At 36.7% G+C, this 18,581-nt stretch overlaps 1 protein-coding gene across 5 annotated transcripts in view; it reads right to left on the minus strand.

Moving 5' to 3' along the window:
- Positions 1 to 18,581, minus strand: part of Coprox (oxygen-dependent coproporphyrinogen-III oxidase) — a 151,940-nt gene that overhangs the window by 26,844 nt on the left and 106,515 nt on the right. For all 5 annotated transcript variants that reach the window (XM_090378971.1, XM_090378968.1, XM_090378967.1 and 2 more), the window contains exons 6-9: positions 14,751 to 14,825; positions 10,601 to 10,719; positions 8,889 to 8,955; positions 668 to 905 (exon numbers count right to left, since the gene is read on the minus strand). In XM_090378971.1, the coding sequence (XP_090235097.1) occupies positions 668 to 905; positions 8,889 to 8,955; positions 10,601 to 10,719; positions 14,751 to 14,825 (499 nt within the window). The remainder of the gene's footprint in view (positions 1 to 667; positions 906 to 8,888; positions 8,956 to 10,600; positions 10,720 to 14,750; positions 14,826 to 18,581) is intronic.

Consider the following 18,581-nt stretch of genomic DNA (forward strand, 5'->3'; position numbering starts at 1 on the left):
AACCAGGGAGAGCTCTTTATATTACTTCATGTTTGTACTCCGATAAGATCAGCAGATCAGAAGAGTTTACAATAAATCATAAATACAATTGTTAATCATATTTAGCAATCATGCAGGCTTAAACCACAGTCCACTCAAAGAGTGTGCACACATTCAGTTCTGACCACTTCAGTCAGGCTTAAAAAAAATAATTCTCCCTGGTTGTTAAGATGCCAGCCATATAAAACACCACACAACACAAGTGACTGGCTAAACAGAATTTTTGCTGCTTAGCCAGATGCCAGCCATATAAAACACCACACCTTATCACTCCACACAACACAACAACAATACCCACACAACATATGTGACTAGTTAAGCAGAATTTTTGCTTCATCACAGAGATACATGTCATATATGAGAGAAACCATAAATGCCACATCAATAAACATAGTTTGTCTGCTGGTCCATCATTGTATCCTACTGATTTATCTATTACACACACACACACACACACACACACACACACACACTAAAAATAAATGATATGCAACAAAATTTATAAAATACAACTGGGACACTGTAACAAATGTACATTTCAAGTCTATCAGTGTTTGTACCTTACAGAGAATTTTTAGAGTTCCAATTAAAAAATTAACTATTATAAAAAAAAATTAAAAACTTTTACCTCTGTGTTTTATGAAAAAATAATCATCACACCACTTCTTGAATTTCTTGTAATAAGAAGGATCATGTTGATCACATGCAGCTTTTAATGTCTGGTGAAAATGAGAAGCATCACTTTCATCTAATATGTATGGAGTCATGTCAGTTCCTCCTCCAAACCACCAGTGAACAGAGCCATCCTCATTTTTTACTTCAAAATACCGATAATTGAAATGCATAGTAGGGATATTAGGATTCCTCTGAGAAATAAATATAACATATCGGTTTATGAAAATATAGAAAAAAAAAGTTTTAAATACTGAGAAAAAATTCATAACTTTATGTCTCATATATAAAAAAAAAGTAAAATTACATTCATAAACACATTAAAATATATTCATATTTATCAAGTTAGGAAATTTAAAGTATTGCTAAAAATTGAAATTGAAATTTAAAATTCAATTTTAATCTTAATGATTTTAATTAAGATGTCTGCTGCCACTGACACATATCTATCAATGTGATGTGCCATGATGTGTATAAACCTAAAGTCAAACATTAAAGTTTTGCAATTTATAAAAAATTGCATCTGTAGTATAAGTTCTGTTTGAAAACATTTCTGCAAGAAATTAATGGTAAAATTATACAACAGTACAAATCCAATTTCAGAGCTTTGTACAAAGAAATTAATCCTAATAATTATTCAAAAGAGATATTTAAATAATATATAATGAGTTAAATTTACTAATATACTTGTAGATAATACAAGATAATGCTAACTGAAAATATAACATAGCTGAAAATATAAACTGGATTAAAATTTACTAATTAAATTTAAAATTAAATTTATTTAAATTTCAAATTCAATTTTAATCTTAATGATTTTAATTAAGATGTCTGCTGCCACTGACACATATGTGTCAATGTGATGTGCCATGATGTGTATAAACATCAGATTGATGTACTGTAAAAGGAAGAACCTGATAAAATTATAGCATTTTGAGGTTTAAAATTATTATTGCTTTTGCTTCTGACACTGTATGATACAAGCAAAAAAACAAATAAAACTGTGCGCCAAGTCTTTATAGCATATGGTTGATAAAAAAAAAAAGCATTGCTGCAAACTATGGCAAGTTCAATCAGTATGCCAAATATTGAGCAGTTCTTAATTTTAAGTGCTTTTGCAGTGCCTTGTTTATTGACCACTTAAGAATGACTATATGTGTGGGTCAGGGCACATCACTTGGGAGCTATTTGATGCATATGTTCATCAGTGGTAACAAACATGTTAAGAGCAGAATTTCATCACATTCATCTTAAAACAGAATATATACCTTGCTCACCTGGTACAAAAAACAATCAGAAACTATAAACCCAGTTGTTAGTTACCTTTTCCCAGTAGACCATTATTACTCTTTACATCCTAACTACAATGACCATATTCCCAGGCTAGCAAGACCTTATGGTATCTCCATAATTTCATGAGTAGGAGAAAGGTCAAACTTCTCTGATCCCCACTTCAACTTCCCCCTCTTATTATGACAGTTACAGAAAATCAATTTGTTGCTATGTTGTAACTTTTACTGAAGCTAATATACCAGCATAGCAGCTAATAATGGACCATTCATTATGCAATTCAGCTTGTATTTCTCAAGCTTGAATGTTTCCAGAACCACAGCTAGCCCAAACATCTTCAACATTCCCGACAAAAACATCACAGTGATGCTAATGAGTACTATCAATCTTTCTATATCACAGTCTACCATGCACAGGTCATAAAGAATATTAGTAAAAAGGAATAGGACATCCTACACACAGGCAACACAGTCCATGTGATTTTGCCCATCCTATCAAAATGGTAGGTTGTGGATTCAAACCAAAAGGTTTGAATTATTTGGATAGTAACAGTATAGTAAAGTTTTGAATATATAGATGTTCAAGACTATACTGCCCTGAGAATTCTGGCAGTGCATATCTTCTCTGATCCTGCTGCTCAGGACCTGAGAAAAACCATTTTTAATACTTCAAAGCCATTTAAGTTACTTTAATCTTTCTATTATTATAATTATTATAATCTTTCTATTATTATAATCACCTCCTTATCCCTGCTGGATAAGGAGGTGAATAATCAATTCCTTATCCAGCAGGGATAAGGAGGTGATTATTCCCTTGTATAAGGCAATGGTCAGGCCACACCTAGAGTACTGTATACAGGTCTGGAGGCCTCATTTCAAGAAGGATGTAGAGCTGCTGGAACAAGTACAGAGAAGGGCAACAAGATTAGTGAATGGAACAAAGGGGTGCTCTTACGAAGAAAGGCTTAAGTTTTGCAAATTACAGTGTCTGGAGACTAGGCACCAGCGAGGTGATCTGATAGAGGTGTATAAAGCCTTGAATGGTTTGAGCATGCTCAATGCTGATGGGATTCTTCCTCTAGCTCAGAATAATCACCTGAGAGGGCATAAATTCAAATTGAGGAAAGACAGATGTAGGATAGACGTGTGGAAATTTGCCTTTAGCCAGCGGGTGTTTGGTTGGTGGAACAGACTTCCATCCCTTGTAGTGGAGGTTGATAGCCTAAATAAGGCTAAGGCTCAGCTGGACAGGTATTTTGAACGAACAGAGGGGTGAAGTGGAAGTAGGTTTTTTTTTTTTTTTTTTGGCTGATGCTGCATAAGCTTGCTTTCTTGCATCAAATGCCTCTACTAATGCTAACAGCAATCAAATTGGGAGCAGGAAACCAGAGGTACTATTACTATTATATGCAGTGAAAGTGTTCTGAGCATAATTTATTTCACACACTGCAGAATGAAGTTCAATTCTTACATTATCAATGCACTGAATGTTCTGAATCTAATCAAGAATAAAAATGACACCCAATTCCTATAAGCAAACGAAGGCAAAACACTTGTATATTTACTGAAATTCATTACATGCATCAATCAATCAATGTGTTTGGTGTCTCTTTGAACTTGGCAGCCTTGGAGAAAATGTGCCCCCCCTCTACCAGTAATGTGATGAAATACTATGAAATGATACAGACAACACACCATTTGCATAGGCATATGATGCAAGAAAGCAAGCTTATGCAGCATCAGCCAAAAAAAAAAAAACCGCCCACTTCCACTTCACCCCTACATTCGTTCGAAATACCTGTCCAGCTGAGCCTTAAATTTATTTAGGCTATCGACTTCCACAACAAGAGATGGAAGTCTGTTCCACCAACCAACTACCCGCTGGCTAAAGGCAAATTTCTGCACGTCTATCCTACATCATCTGTCTTTCCTCAATTTGAATTTATACCCTCTCAGGCGATTATTCTGAGCAAGAGGAAGAATTCCATCAGCATTGAGCATGCTCAAACCATTCAAGGCTTTATACACCTCTATCAGATCACTTCGCTGGTGCCTAGTCTCCAGACACTGTAATTTGCAAAACTTGAGCCTTTCTTCGTAAGAGCAACCCTTTGTTCCATTCACTAATCTTGTTATCCTTCTCTGTACTCGTTCCAGCAGCTCTACATCCTTCTTGAAATGAGGCCTCCAGACCTGTATACAGTACTCTAGGTGTGGCCAAACCATTGCCTTATACAAGGGAATAATCACCTCCTTATCCCTGCTAGAAAAATTCCTGTATATCATTGACAAGACACCATGAGTTACTCTTGTAGCCTGCCTGCACTGCTCAGAGAACTTCATATCTGCCTGCATAATTACCCACAGGTCCTTTTCATTCTCTACCACTGTCAGTGTAGTACCACAGAGTTGATACGTTGCTCTGCGGTTGCTGTTTCCCATATGTGGTACTTTACATTTGTCAATGTTAAACTTCATTTGTCACCTCTCAGCCCATCTGCTCAACCTTTCCAGATACTGTTGCAGCAGCATAGTGTCAGTCGTGTCCTTGACAACCCTGCCAACCTCTGTATCGTCTGCAAACTTGGACATTAAGCTTGATATACCATCATCAATATCATTTATAAATACAGAAAACAACAATGGACCCAACACTGAACCTTAAGGGACTCCACTAATAACATTAGTGCACGATGAGCAGTGTCCATTGATTACCACTCTCTGTCTTCTCCCCCTCAATCACCCCTTTATCCATAGCAGCAATTTGCCTCCAATGCCACACTGCTCCAATTTGTGCAGCAGTCTTCCATGTGCAACAGTATCAAAAGCCTTTCTAAGATCCAAGTATATAATATCAAAGTTATTCCCTGCATCCAATTCTTTTGTGACTGCATCATAGTATCCAATCAAATTGGTCAGGCAAGGCTTCCCCTTAACAAAACCATGCTATGTCCGAGCTATAACTGAAGTCTTGTCTAGATGATCCTGCAATGCTTCTTTGACCAGTGCCTCCATTAATTTTCCTGGAACAGAAGTTAAACTCACAGGTCTATAATTACTTGTGTCAGCCTTTGATCCTCCTTTGTGAATTGGGGTCACATTTGCACATATCCAGTCTGTGGGTACCTCCCCTGAGTCCAAGGAAGCTCTCATAATTATGGCTAAGGATTTGTTACTTCCTTTGCTGCCTCTTTTAATATAACTGGATAGATCCCATCCACCCCAGGTGCCTTTCTTGTGTTTATCTTCAACAATTCCTCCTCCACTTTACTCTCAGTTATTACAAGATTCTCTAGCTTACTGCCTGAGTTGAATACACCTCTGGCATTCCCCTCGCTGAATAACTGCTCATGTGTGAATGTCGATGCAGAATACTCATTTAGTTTGTTAGCTACCTGAGCAGGATCATCAACAGTTGGCCCATCGATATCAAGTGGACCAATCTGATTCATCCCCTACCTTCTAGAGTTTACATAAGTAAAGAACTCTTTGCATCCCTTGCCAAAGGTTTCTCGTAATCTGCCTTCGCCTGCCCAACCTCCTTTGTAACTTGGTTACAGATAAACTTGTATCTATCATAGGGTTCTGTGTCATGTGTTAATTTGTGTGTATCCCATGCATTTTTCTTCTCTGCCATATGTCTCAATAGTTCATCTGACATCCATTTAGGCCTAAAAGTTGAACAATATTTCTTAGTTGGTATGTAAAGCCTAGTAGCTTCCAAGATAAGTTATTTGAATGCTTCCCATTTTGAATTTGCTTTTGGTAACATCATTAATTTGTCCCCCTGTATAGAATTCAAATACTGTCTCAGACCACCATAGTCACCTTTACGAAAGCAATAACCCTTCCCTTTACTCCTGATGGTAGTTACCTCTTTGAGTAAATCCCACTTCAGCACACTGTGATCACTGCCACCTAGTGGTTCCTGTATCTGCAGATTCTTAATGCATGAAGAATCACTACTGATAATCAAATCAAGAGTATTAGTCCCTCTAGTTGCCTCCCAAACATGCTGATGTAGAAAACAATCATCCAATTAATCCACAAAAGCCTTGCTAGTGTGGGAGTACAGTATGTGTGTTCGTGAAATCATTTTTAGGAAGCTACAAGTGTTATTTAAGTTCAGTGTTAATTTCCAGTATAATCCAAGTGCAGGAAAGCTCCAAGCAGGTATGCAATAGACAGACTATTTAATATGTTTGAAATGATTAGATCTGTGACTAACAACACAGATACTGTTAATGAAGAAGACAGTCAGAATTGCAGAAGACATTGCATTTTTCATCTGTAAAAAGTCTTTCTCAACTACTTTAATTAGGAGAATTACTGATGTTTAGAACTGTACAAAATAATGTGCTACTGCTTTCTTACAAAATCCCAGTGGTGATATCTCTTGGAGATGGTAATGAAGACAAGATAGTCAAATTCTGGTTGTCTCTGTCTCTCTCAGTCCATTTGTACATTTTTTAGAGAATAACTGTGCTGTTCTAATAAGCATATGGTTTGCAGGCAAAGTCAATTTTCAATTGAATGGCTTTAATAACAAGCAGAATCTACAAGTCTAAAAACCTGAATGAAATGAAGATTTAAACTGCATCCCCTGAAATGCAAAGTGAGGCATGTTCTGCTGGCTTGAGATATTATTCAACCCATTTTAACTGATGATATGGTGAGTACTAACTGTTATGGGCATCAAAGAACAATTTATCTCCCCTTCCTTCAGGATACGGGCATCAATTTTGACTAAGCACTTCACCAATGGGATTAGGCTCAATGGCATACAGCAAATGCCACATCCACTATTATCAGAAAGCATTTTCATGACTGAATTTTGTTCTAATAGATTTCCTGAATATTTTGGATATGAATGGCTAGCTAACATGCTCCCTAGATCTGAACCTGTGACTTGTTATTTGCTGTTTTTCTAAAGATACTGCTTACAGAAACAATCCCATCCTATTAAAATTTATTCACGTACAGTTCAAGAAATAAGGCAAGAATTTTGACAGCACTGAATGGTAATGACAAAACTCTAGCTGCAGTGATGGAACAGAAATGTTTCAAAGAAGAAACATTTAATATTTGCTTATGTTGCAAATCTTAAAAAAAAAAAATTTCAGTTTGTATTCATCTTCCCAAGACTGCTAAGTTGAAGGACACCAAACTAACTGGCATGTAATATATTTTAGTACATATAAACAATTAAACTAGAAGCATATGTCTGGAAGGTTCCTGTACATCAAAGTTGATGAAAAGCACTATGAATACCAGCCACAAATTAATATTTCAAAGTTTTATTATATACACTGAGTGATCACAGAATTATGATCACCCCTATGAAAACTGAATGTGACCTGTTGACCAAGTGAGGTATGAGAAGGTGCAGTTAATCGCCCTATGTAGCATAGATAAGGTATCAGTGGTTCAGTAGGCAGTAGACTTCTGAGTGTGTTGGGTAAAAGGAAGGATTTATCAGACTTTGATAAAGGACAGATTGTGGGAGCTCGACGACTGGTGCCTCAATTTCTCAAACGGCTGAACTGGTGGGGCGTTCGAGAGCTGCCATTGTTAAAGTGTACCAGGACTGGTATCAAAATGGTCAAACAATGACCCGATGGCAAAACTGCAAAGGCCAGCGAAAGGGTGATGTTAGAGGTGAGTGGTGGGTCTGAAGACTCATACAGGGGCAGCACTGTTGAAGAGTTGACTACCCAATACAACATGGGCCAACTCAGAACAATATCTGGCATGACCATGCGTCACACATGTGCACGTATGGGCTATACCAGTAAACGACCCCTACAGCATCATCTCCTAACCAAGGTTCATCAGCATAAAAGACTCGCCTGGTGCAAAGAGCATGCAAGTTGGATGTTAGAAGACTGGAAGAAGGTTGTTAGAAGACTGGAAGAAGGTTGGATGAGTCACGTTATTTACTCCACATTGTGGATGGTCATGTAAGGATTTGGTGTCAACAACATGAGGCTCTTCATCCATCATGCATGGTATCAAAAGTGGAGGCCGATGGAGGCAGTTGTATGGTGTCGGGCATGTTTCACTGGCAGGAACATTGACCCCTGGTGCACGTGGAACAACGTATCACTGTTCTCCGCTATTGTCAACTGCTTGCTGACTGTGTACACCCTGCTATGTTACACTTTTTCCCGAATGGCAATGGTGTCTTCCAAGATGACAATGCGCCAAGCCATCGGGCACTTGATGTGCAGGAATGGTTTGAGGAACCCAGTTTTGATTTCCAGCATAACGACTGGCCTCCGAACTCCCCAATATCAATCCTATAGAGCACTTGTGGGACACAATGGAAAGGCATATCAGGCGTCTGGATACACCAATCACCTCCATACCTGCATTGCTAGCTGCATTACACACAGCTTGGTTGGCCATACCTCCTGAACACTTCCAACATTTTGTTGAATCAATATCATGTCAGATAGCTGCTGTACTGAGGGCAAAAAGAGGACATACAAAGTATTAGGTGGGTGGTCATAATTCAGTGATCACTCAGTGTATATGCAGCAGGAAAAGCCAATGCTTCAAATCCATTATATACCACATGACCTCTGCAAGTGATCCAAATCTTCAAACAGTATGTTTGTCGATCAATTTAATGCTTCTGACCTCTTTCACTTCCCAGTTCCGAGTCAATCACATGCCATGTTCAGCGCTTAAAAAAATTAGATGATACACTGCTTTTTCTGTATAAGAATTTTTGAAAGCACTTCATTACCTGAAGTGCTTTCAAAATTTATTTCCAAAACTTTAACTTTCCTTTTTTGTGTTAATTCTAGAAAATCATTAAACAGCAAAATCACTCATATAGTTCTGTATAAGTCAGGAATATTTTTATAAAATAACTTTACTTACAGGATGTATGACAGAGCTGACACCTGCTGCAAAAAATGGAAGTTTTCCATCATCTAGTTTTTTGCCTCTAATTAAAAAACAAAATACACTTTACTATATAAATGGATTAGAAATGTGTACATGCACGCACGCACACACAATAACAGAGCAATATGCAATATGCAGTTATAATTAAAGTTCTCCCAATCCAATACACCTACAGAGAAGACTAACTTGCACAAAGCATTCATAAAATATGTGCAGAAAAGTAAGAAAATTTACTTCCAAATATCAATGAAAGAGGAGTACATAGCAATAATACTGGGATTAGCATAAGCATGAATATAGCTAGGTGTACCAGGATTAAGGGGGCAATTGCTCAATGTATTGTCCTTGGTGTTTAAAATGCACAAGTGCACATGCACATCAGGTTTCTGGGAGCATCAGCAAGAGGAGCACAAGAAGTATTTTCAAGTAAAATTAAAGACATTATATAGGATGTTTTAAATATTTGGTTTGAAGTCTACAAGGGTATCAGTGTTACCAAGGTAAATATTGTTCTTCAGAAAGCCTATTAAAGCCAGAGTAACAGGGGTTCAAATCAGAAGAAAGATGCCATGCTATAAGGAAGCTGCAACTAATAATCCTCTCACTAGTAAAAGTTGCATGAGTGGTTCTACAACAGAAATCGCAATAAGAGGAGGAATACTACCTTGCATAAGAATGGCAACTTCAAGTGTTGCTGGAGAGTCAGAAAAATGGAGGTAGTCAAGATAGGGTAGAAGCACTCAGTGTTTAAAAAACATTATGGAGCCTGTTCAAAGAATCTCTTCAAAGAAGGGCAGATCAATGACAATCTGTAGATATCTGCACCTCACAGTCACTTGAGCTGTGTGCACAGGAATTTCCCAATTTTCATGGGGACTATCTTTTGCATAACTTCTGCAGTTGCAATTACATATTGCCAAAGTGAAAATGGACTTCATTTCTCCAATCGACGTTCCACGGCAATCTGTTGTTGATATCCATTCATGCAAAAATTTTGTGCAAATGTCATTCAAACTGCCAGACCACTTGACAGAAGTAGCTGAGCATAGAAAACCTTATACGGATAATATTGTTAAATTTGCCATACAATCTTATGAAATGTGGCATAAGAAAGACCGAATTGATGTGCAACAAATGTGCTACAACTATCTTCTGTGGTTATCAACACAACCTTCTCTATTACTACAGCAATATTCTCTACCTATTTGGAGATTGCTCTCCATCCATAATCTCATCTGGCATAGCAAACCCATTTCTTCAAACTTGACAAAAATGGTAAAAACCTGTTAAATGTGCATGCACATATATTTCTGCTTTTATTGTGTATAAATAATTACATTTTTTTAAAAATATATTAATATTATATATATTATTTTTCGTTAAATGGAAGTAAATATTAGATATTATTCATTTCTGTTTTCAAAATTTATTTAAAATTTGGCATGCTGTGAAGTGTATGAAATTTGAATATTATGCATGTCTCTAACCCTCTATCCCAATTGAAAATTGCCTTCCATGTCTTCGTGTTTATTATAAAAAGACAAAAATTCTTTCAAAAATACTTCTGTAAAACCATTAAAACTGCCGATACATATAGACAATGTGGGAGAGTTCTATAAATAACTGCAGACAACCTAAAAATGATAAATAACTTTATTTGTGAACTTAATTGAAACTTAGCCCACCTAGCTTTCATTTGTGATACAGCAGCTGGGGGTAATTCGCCATGAACAACAGAAATATTAACTCCAGCCTTTTCAAATATTTCACCATCTTGCAAAATGCACGTTATACCACCTCCTCCCTATGACAACAAAAAAATAAATAAATAAATTTCAAAATTCAAATTTTATAATAATCAAATATGTGTGACTATAGCAAAAAGGAATACAATAAACAGTTTATAATTTCTTAACCCACCAGTAATGTTTATTTAGGTAAGTCCTTAGCAGTATTAGACAGCATAATTCAGTGGGTGGAGGGAAAACAAAGACTAGGTAGCAGTTTATTCCAATAGTCGACAAAGAATATCCCTTTGTAGACTTAACTTTCTTGCCTTTAATAATAAATAAATTTCTTTTTATACTCTTGATACTCCCAAACTGATCTGTTCCTTTTCCTATAGGTCCCATTCTACTTAAAACACGGTTTCCAAATCCATATGATATCCATTATGTGGCTTAATCTATAAAATTAAATAATCGCCTCCTTGAGTCTAATGGCAAAGTACTTGTACATTATTCACAGAATCTCATGGGCTTGTCCACTTAAACTGTACTCAGAAAACACATCAGATTCTATAATTATTTAAGTCTGTTTCATTATCAATTAACCTTTGATTGTGCCTGATTGAGTGCTAGTTTATCGTTGAATTACTGAATGCAGTAATTCTAATAAAATACCATTGAATTACTATGCAAAATCTTGCATTTCTGAATATTAAAGCTAAACTGGCATTTTGAAATCAATTTACCTAATTTATTCAGGTCTTGTTGGAGTAACATACCCTGATTATTGACATTAACCATCCTATTCACCTCAGTATTATTAGCAAACTTAGAAATTAAACTTGAAATACCAATAAATACTGGAAATACTAAGGAACCACTGAACCTTGTGGGGTCCCAAACAGGGATCCAACAAGGCTCTGTGGTTCAACTACTCTGTCTTCTAGCACTTAACCATTTTCCCTTAATCCACAGTAATAATTTGATGCTAATGCTACACTATTCTAACTTATACAAAAGTCATTTTCAGAACTGTATTAAAAAGAACAAGTAACAATAACCTTCTCTTTTAGTGAAGTGTTACTTATTCGAGGTAGTGCAATAGGTGGCAACTCATTGTGAAGGAAGAGCACAATATGAGATACATATAAAATGATGCCCTTCAAACTACTAACATAGTTTTTTGTTTAAGAGTTGTTGTTTTTTTTTTTTTTTTTTTTTTTTTGTTTTTAGGAGCATTAGCAACTAAGGCCATATTGGTCCGGGATATGCGGTGGTCATTCCCTGACCTTTCCGCATCCTACGTATTTGGTGGTGACGGGCTTGAACCCCGGTATAATCAAGAAGCATGTGCTACGCACTGCTGCTCCTTCCCACCTGGCTACGGAGGCGCCTCTTTAAGAGTTGTCTATGGTGTGTTTACACCAATATATTAAGGATCAATAGTAATCATATAATAAAGTATTTCAGTTTTTTATAGTTTTCTATGGCTACCATACAAAGGTGTAAGTTATATTTAGACTACTTCTGCCATGTTTGTGGATATAATTTTTTAACTAACTTTTTAACTAAAAGTACTTTTTTTAACTAAACACAAATGACTCAGATTTACAAATGTAACATTATAAATTAATACATATAACTTAATAGGAGATATGAAATTCATATAACGTAACTCAGAAATAATACATGATACTGAAATAGTGTTATAACTGCATTGGGATATAAGTTTAGGGTTATTTTTTGTATTCAAATCTTATTTGAAATGGAATCGAGATCATTGCTCAAGATAATGGAAATGTGTAACTCAGGAGAGAACTGTCCTCTGAATCACAGCCTTTTGAAGGGTACTGTTTGTTTGATGTTTGTGGAGCAATCAGTAACGAGGCATGATATTGCCAAGGGGAATGTCTTTGTGTGTGCACAATGTAAGGAGTGTGAGGAAATCAGGTGCCAACTCACCATTGTTATGGGCCTATATGAGAGCATGAAGGACAGGGTAGATTCCCTCGAAGGACTTAAATTGCGGGCCCATCAAGCTCTCAGCTGCCCACATCAACGCCAGAGCTTGCACTTCAACATCATGCAACACAGTGGCAACCCCCAAAGCAGAATGCGCTGGTCCAACAGGAACTAGTGGTTATTGGTGACTATTGTCAGGGAAATGGGGAATATATTGTGCAAAAAGGATAGGTGGAACAGGATCAGGATATGTCTGCCAGGGATAAAGGTTGATGATGTTGTAGAGCAGATATCAACTCTTAAGGGCACAAAAGGTGATATTATTGTACACATTGGCACTAATGATATTAAGAGTAGGAGACTGGTGGAATTACTTAACAAGTACAGGTCAATGTTGAAAAAAAGCCGTGAGTTAGGGTTGAATTTGAAAGTGTCTGCAATTCTACCCAGACACGATAGGAGGGAGTATATGATGAGAGCCTTGTAGATCAATTCACCCTGCAGAGATTGTGCAAGGCTCAATGGGTAGAACTTTTCTCAGCCTGGTCTGTGCTTGTTAACAGGAGAGACTGCTTCTACAGGGATGTGATACACGTAAATAGAAAGGGTGCAAGAATATTTGTTGATGCTATCGAAGCAGTGTTACATGGGTTGGAAAACTGCTAGCTTGGGAGGGGAGGATACACAAACTAATATATTAACAGTAGCGGCTGGCAGATGTGAAAGTGATTCTTGTACTGCTTCTATTGGAATGAGCAGCAGCCTGGAAAACAAGGTGCAGGGGGATTTCAGAGACTGCTGAGAGTCATTGCAGAACAAGTAAATACATGGGCTGTGGTTAGGATAGCTAAGAATAGGAACAGGTGCATGCTAGGAGTTTGGTAAATAAATTTTATGAATTTGAGATGTTGGTAAAAACATCAAAGGCAGATATTGTTGGGATATCAGAGACCTGGTGTCATACAGATATAAGGAATGTAGAAATGGAATTTGGGGATTACAATGTGTACAGGAAGGATAGACAGGATAGGAAGGGAGGAGGGGTTATGCTATTAGTTAAGAAACACAAAATCCAAGGAAGTACAGCCAGTTGACATGGGTGGACAGAGCAGTGTCGAGTCAATTTGGTGTGACTGCAAAAGAAAAATTAAGAGTAGGAATGTGTTATAGGACAAATGACTCTGATGAGTACAATAAACAACTGAACAGAGAAATAGTGGGCCAGTAAATCAGAGTGTCTTATAATGGGGAGTTTTAATTTCCCAGATATTGACTGGAATTTGTGGGTTGGTCACTCACACACTAGCAGGACTTTTGTGGATTTATTGGATGATTGTTTCTACAGCAGCATGTTTGGGAGGCAACTAGAGGGAGTAATACTCTTGATCTGATTATCAGTAGTGATTTTTCATGCATTAAGAATCTGCAGATAAAGGAACCACTAGGTGGCAGTGATAACAGTGTGCCGAAGTGGGATTTACTCAAAGAGGTAACTACCATCAGGGGTAAAGGGAAGGGTTTTTGCTTTCATGAAGGCGACTATGATCGTCTGAGACAGTATTTAAATTCTATAGAATGGTACCAACTGATGATGTTACCAACAGTAAATTCAAAATGGGAAGTATTCAAAGAATTAATCTTGGAAGCTACTAGGCTTTTAATACCAACCAAGAAATATAATTCAAGGTTTAGGCCTAAATGGATGTCAGATGAACTAACGAGACGTGGTAGAGAAGAAAAATGCATGGGATACATATAAATTAACAGGTGACACGGAAGCCTATGATAGATATAAGCTGGCCTGTAACCAAGTCACAAAGGAGGTTAGGCAAGCAAAGGCAGATTACGAGAAATCTTTGGCAAAGATTTCTAAATCTAATACAGCATTATTGCATATCTACTTTTCTTTCATTTCTAGGTGAACCATTGATGATATGCAAAAACTAAGGTCATATTTGGAATCAGCATACCAAATTCATAAGGAAACATCAAGAAATGAAGATAAACAGAACATTTTTGAAAATTTATTACACAAATGTAACTTAAAGAAACAAACCACAAATCAACAAAATTAAGTTTAAAGACAAGTTAACAAGTTTATATTATACTGTTCATACATAGTATATGTATAATGTTAGGCACCAACCTCAGGTCTTTCCCAACGATCAACTTGAAATTTTGCCGTTTCTTCTAATTCCTGAAGAGCTTTACAGATATCTGCCTGAAGTAAAATATGCAAAATAAATAATAATTATCACATAATTCATTCTCTCTCTCTCTCTCTCTCTCTCTCTCTCTCTCTCTCATATATATATTCATTTACTTTTTCCATTAGCTGTGATGATAAATGAAGGTGATCCATAGTTGAGAATCCTGTCCTAAAGCCAGCTTGCTCTTTCGTTTGATTCTCATCAAGTACCCTTTCTAATCTGTTAGCGATGATCCTTGTGAACAACTTGTAGATGTGGGACAACAAGCTAATTGGGCTATAATTTCCAATTTGTCTCCTTTCTTATGATTGAATTATTCCACTCCTTAGGGGTCACGCCTTTCCTAATGTGTTTTGCGAAGAGTCTTGCCAGTTTCTGTGTCTTGTCTCTTCCTCCCAATTTTAACAACTCTACAGTAACTTCACCTTCACCCGGGACTTTTTGCTTCATTTTCTTCAAAGCATGTTCTATCTCATCAGGAAGGATATTGAGTATGCTGTATGTGTTGCAATTTTTTGATCCATCTTCCCCACTCCTGGCATCATCCCCTTGCTCCTTACATAACACTAAAGCTTATACAGCATCAGCCAAAAAAAAAAAAAATATATCTTTCCCTTTTCACCTATCCATTCGCTCCAAAAGTGTATTCTCCAGTTCTTCCTTGAATCTATTTAAGCTATTAACTTCACAACGACAGATGGAAGTTTGTTCCAGGAATCAACCACTCGCTGGCTAAAGGCAAATTTCTGCACACCTATTCTGCAACTGTTTTTCCTCAGTTTGAATTTATGCCCCCTCAAGTGCGTAATCTGAGCAAGAGGAAGAATCCCATCAGCATTGAGCTTGCTCAAACCATTAAAGCCTTATACACCTAAATCAATCAAATCACCTTGCAGGTGCCTAATTGATTGATTTTTGTGGCACAAAAACAGCAAGGTCATAGTGCAGCCAGTGCACCATGAAAAGGTGAAAATTCAAGAAGATGAGACTGGTAACCTTTTAAAAAGGTTACTTCGTCGAAGGTGCATATATATATACAGTGGATTCCGGTTATTTGGGCCACCGGTTAATCGGGGCAGCCGTTTATTTGGGGCAAATCTTAAAAAACAAAAACCAATCGAGAAAATAGCCAGGATTTACTTCGCTTAATTGGGACAAAATGCCGTTTAATCGGGGCAGGAGACCTCAGCACTGGAGATTACCCTACGATTGTCTCCGACCGTGCCACGTAGTTCGGTCAGATTTCTGGAGGTCACAACCATAAAACAATAAAAACAATTAGCAGTCACCTGTTTATTGGGCTTTTCTGTTAGTGCAATCTATCATAAACGGACAGTAAACTCGATCTTATTGAATTTGCGATAATACCGGCAGCTGGAATTCTGTGGGTGGGTTATTATGGTAAAATGTGTACACTTCCATGGAATCTTCAATCATATAAAAAAAATAATTTTCAGAATTTTCTCTTCATTCCTATTTTTAAAGCTTCCTAATTTGTTACTCCGTTCTCACTTGCGCGTGTTGTGTTACTTGCAATTTGTGTGTTCTTTGTTATTGATTGCTTATCTTTTTACTGTTTTAAATTTCAGCCCCCACCAACAAATATCAGTGAACAGAAATGTCAACTAGTTTAGTTCGTATGTACATATTACAGTACGTATTAATTATTCCGATTATCACGTATATTCTTCCGATTTTCACGTATCATTTAATTTTTTAATTGGTAAGGTAATAAAGGGTAAATTTGTGCTTAATATATCTTTACTTTTATAGCCTGTGGATAATATTCCTCCAATTTTCGCTAATTAGAATCGCTGTTTAATTGAATTAAAATTCAATTCACAAACGTGATCATAATGACCGGCGCTTACTGCACATCGTAGAGTGAACGGTACTTTACTATTTTGAGTTCGTCGTAACGTGATTTGATTGTACAGTGAACTAATTGTAAAGGGGAGGGGGGGGTAAATTGTATTTTTAACTATTTACGTGAAACTTCGGATAATTGGGGCAGCCGCTTAATCGGGCCAAAGTGTACAGTCCCGATGTGTCCCAAATAACCGGAATCGACTGTATATATATATTTTTTTTTTTAAATTAAATAAAATAAAACATAAGTCAGTAGTATGGCAAAAACTGTAGAGCGAAAATTAACATAAAAATAACCAAATAAACAAACGAACGAAAAAGAAGAATAAAAGTTAGACATAAATAATAGCCCAGAAACCCCTATATAATTTCGAACTTTAATTCCAATTAACATGATAATTTAGTGGTACCCCCCCCCCCCGAGAGGTACCAGTTCCAAAAGATGTGAAATATCACTGAAAAAAGGGGGTTAAAGGAACTACTGAAAGATAACAAAATCTGAATAAATTAAAATAAAATAGACTGACCATTATGCCCCATATCGACAGAGGACCACGAGGCCAATAATGGTCATGGAATCGCTGCATTTCAATCGCTATACAAATCGTCACAATGGTGAAAAGATCGAAGTACCAAATCACCCTTCCTCCCCCGATCGATCCTCCAATGCAGAGGATTTGCACGGCGGTGGTCCTTATGCAGCGAAAAATAAATTATAGAACAGACAGCACTCTAAAGCAGAGCCACACCACTGACATACTGTAAGCTGAATCAGCTTATATAGAAGAAAGGAAAATAGATGGCGGCATAGGCACTGCTAAATTAGCATATCAACCCATCCTACCATTGAATTATATTAATATTAACAAAAGTTAAATTATAATAAATTAAATAAATAAATAAGTGAGCATTCATTAGAGACAGCGACATGCAATTCCTCCATATGAAGCCGAAATATATACTACCATTAAATATTGACAAAAGTTACATTATAATAAAATAAATAATTGAGCATTCATTAGAGGCAGCGACTTGCAATTCCTCCATATGAAGCCGAAATATATTTTAAATTAAATAAAATAAAACATAAGCCAGTAGTATGGCAAAAACTGTAGAGCGAAAATTAACATAAAAATAACCAAATAAACAAACGAACGAAAAAGAAGAATAAAAGTTAGACATAAATAATAGCCCAGAAACCCATATATAATTTCGAACTTTAATTCCAATTAACATGACATATATAAAATTTAGAATAATGCCAATTACATGTTAATTTAGCGGTACCCCCCCCCCCCCCGAGAGGTACCAGTTCCAAAAGACGTGAAATATCACCAAAAAAAGGGTGAAACAGACGTGAAATATCACCAGTTATTTATTTTATTATAATGTAACTTTTGTCAATATTTAATGGTAGTATTATTTCGGCTTCATATGGAGGAATTGCATGTCGCTGTCTCTAATGAATGCTCACTTATTTATTTATTTAATTTAACTTTTGTTAATATTTAATATAATTCAATGGTAGGATGGGTTGATATGCTAATTTAGCAGCGCCTGTGCCGCCATCTATTTTCCTTTCTTCTATATAAGCTGATTCAGCTTACAGTATGTCAGTGGTCTGGCGCTGCTTTAGAGTGCTGTCTGTTCTATATAATTTATTTTTCGCTGCATAAGGACCACCAGCGTGCAAATCCTCTGCATTGGAGGATCGATCGGGGGAGGAAGGGTGATTTGGTACTTCGATCTTTTCACCATTGCGACGATTTGTATAGCGATTGAAATGCAGCGATTCCATGACCATTATTGGCCTCGTGGTCCTCTGTCGATATGGGGCATGATGGTCAGTCTATTTTATTTTAATTTATTCAGATTTTGTTAACTTTCAGTAGTTCCTT

The sequence above is a fragment of the Mastigoproctus giganteus genome, chromosome 8 (genome assembly GCF_048544385.1).
Source record: "Mastigoproctus giganteus isolate SK-2022 chromosome 8, ASM4854438v1, whole genome shotgun sequence".
Lineage (NCBI taxonomy): Eukaryota > Metazoa > Arthropoda > Arachnida > Uropygi > Thelyphonidae > Mastigoproctus > Mastigoproctus giganteus.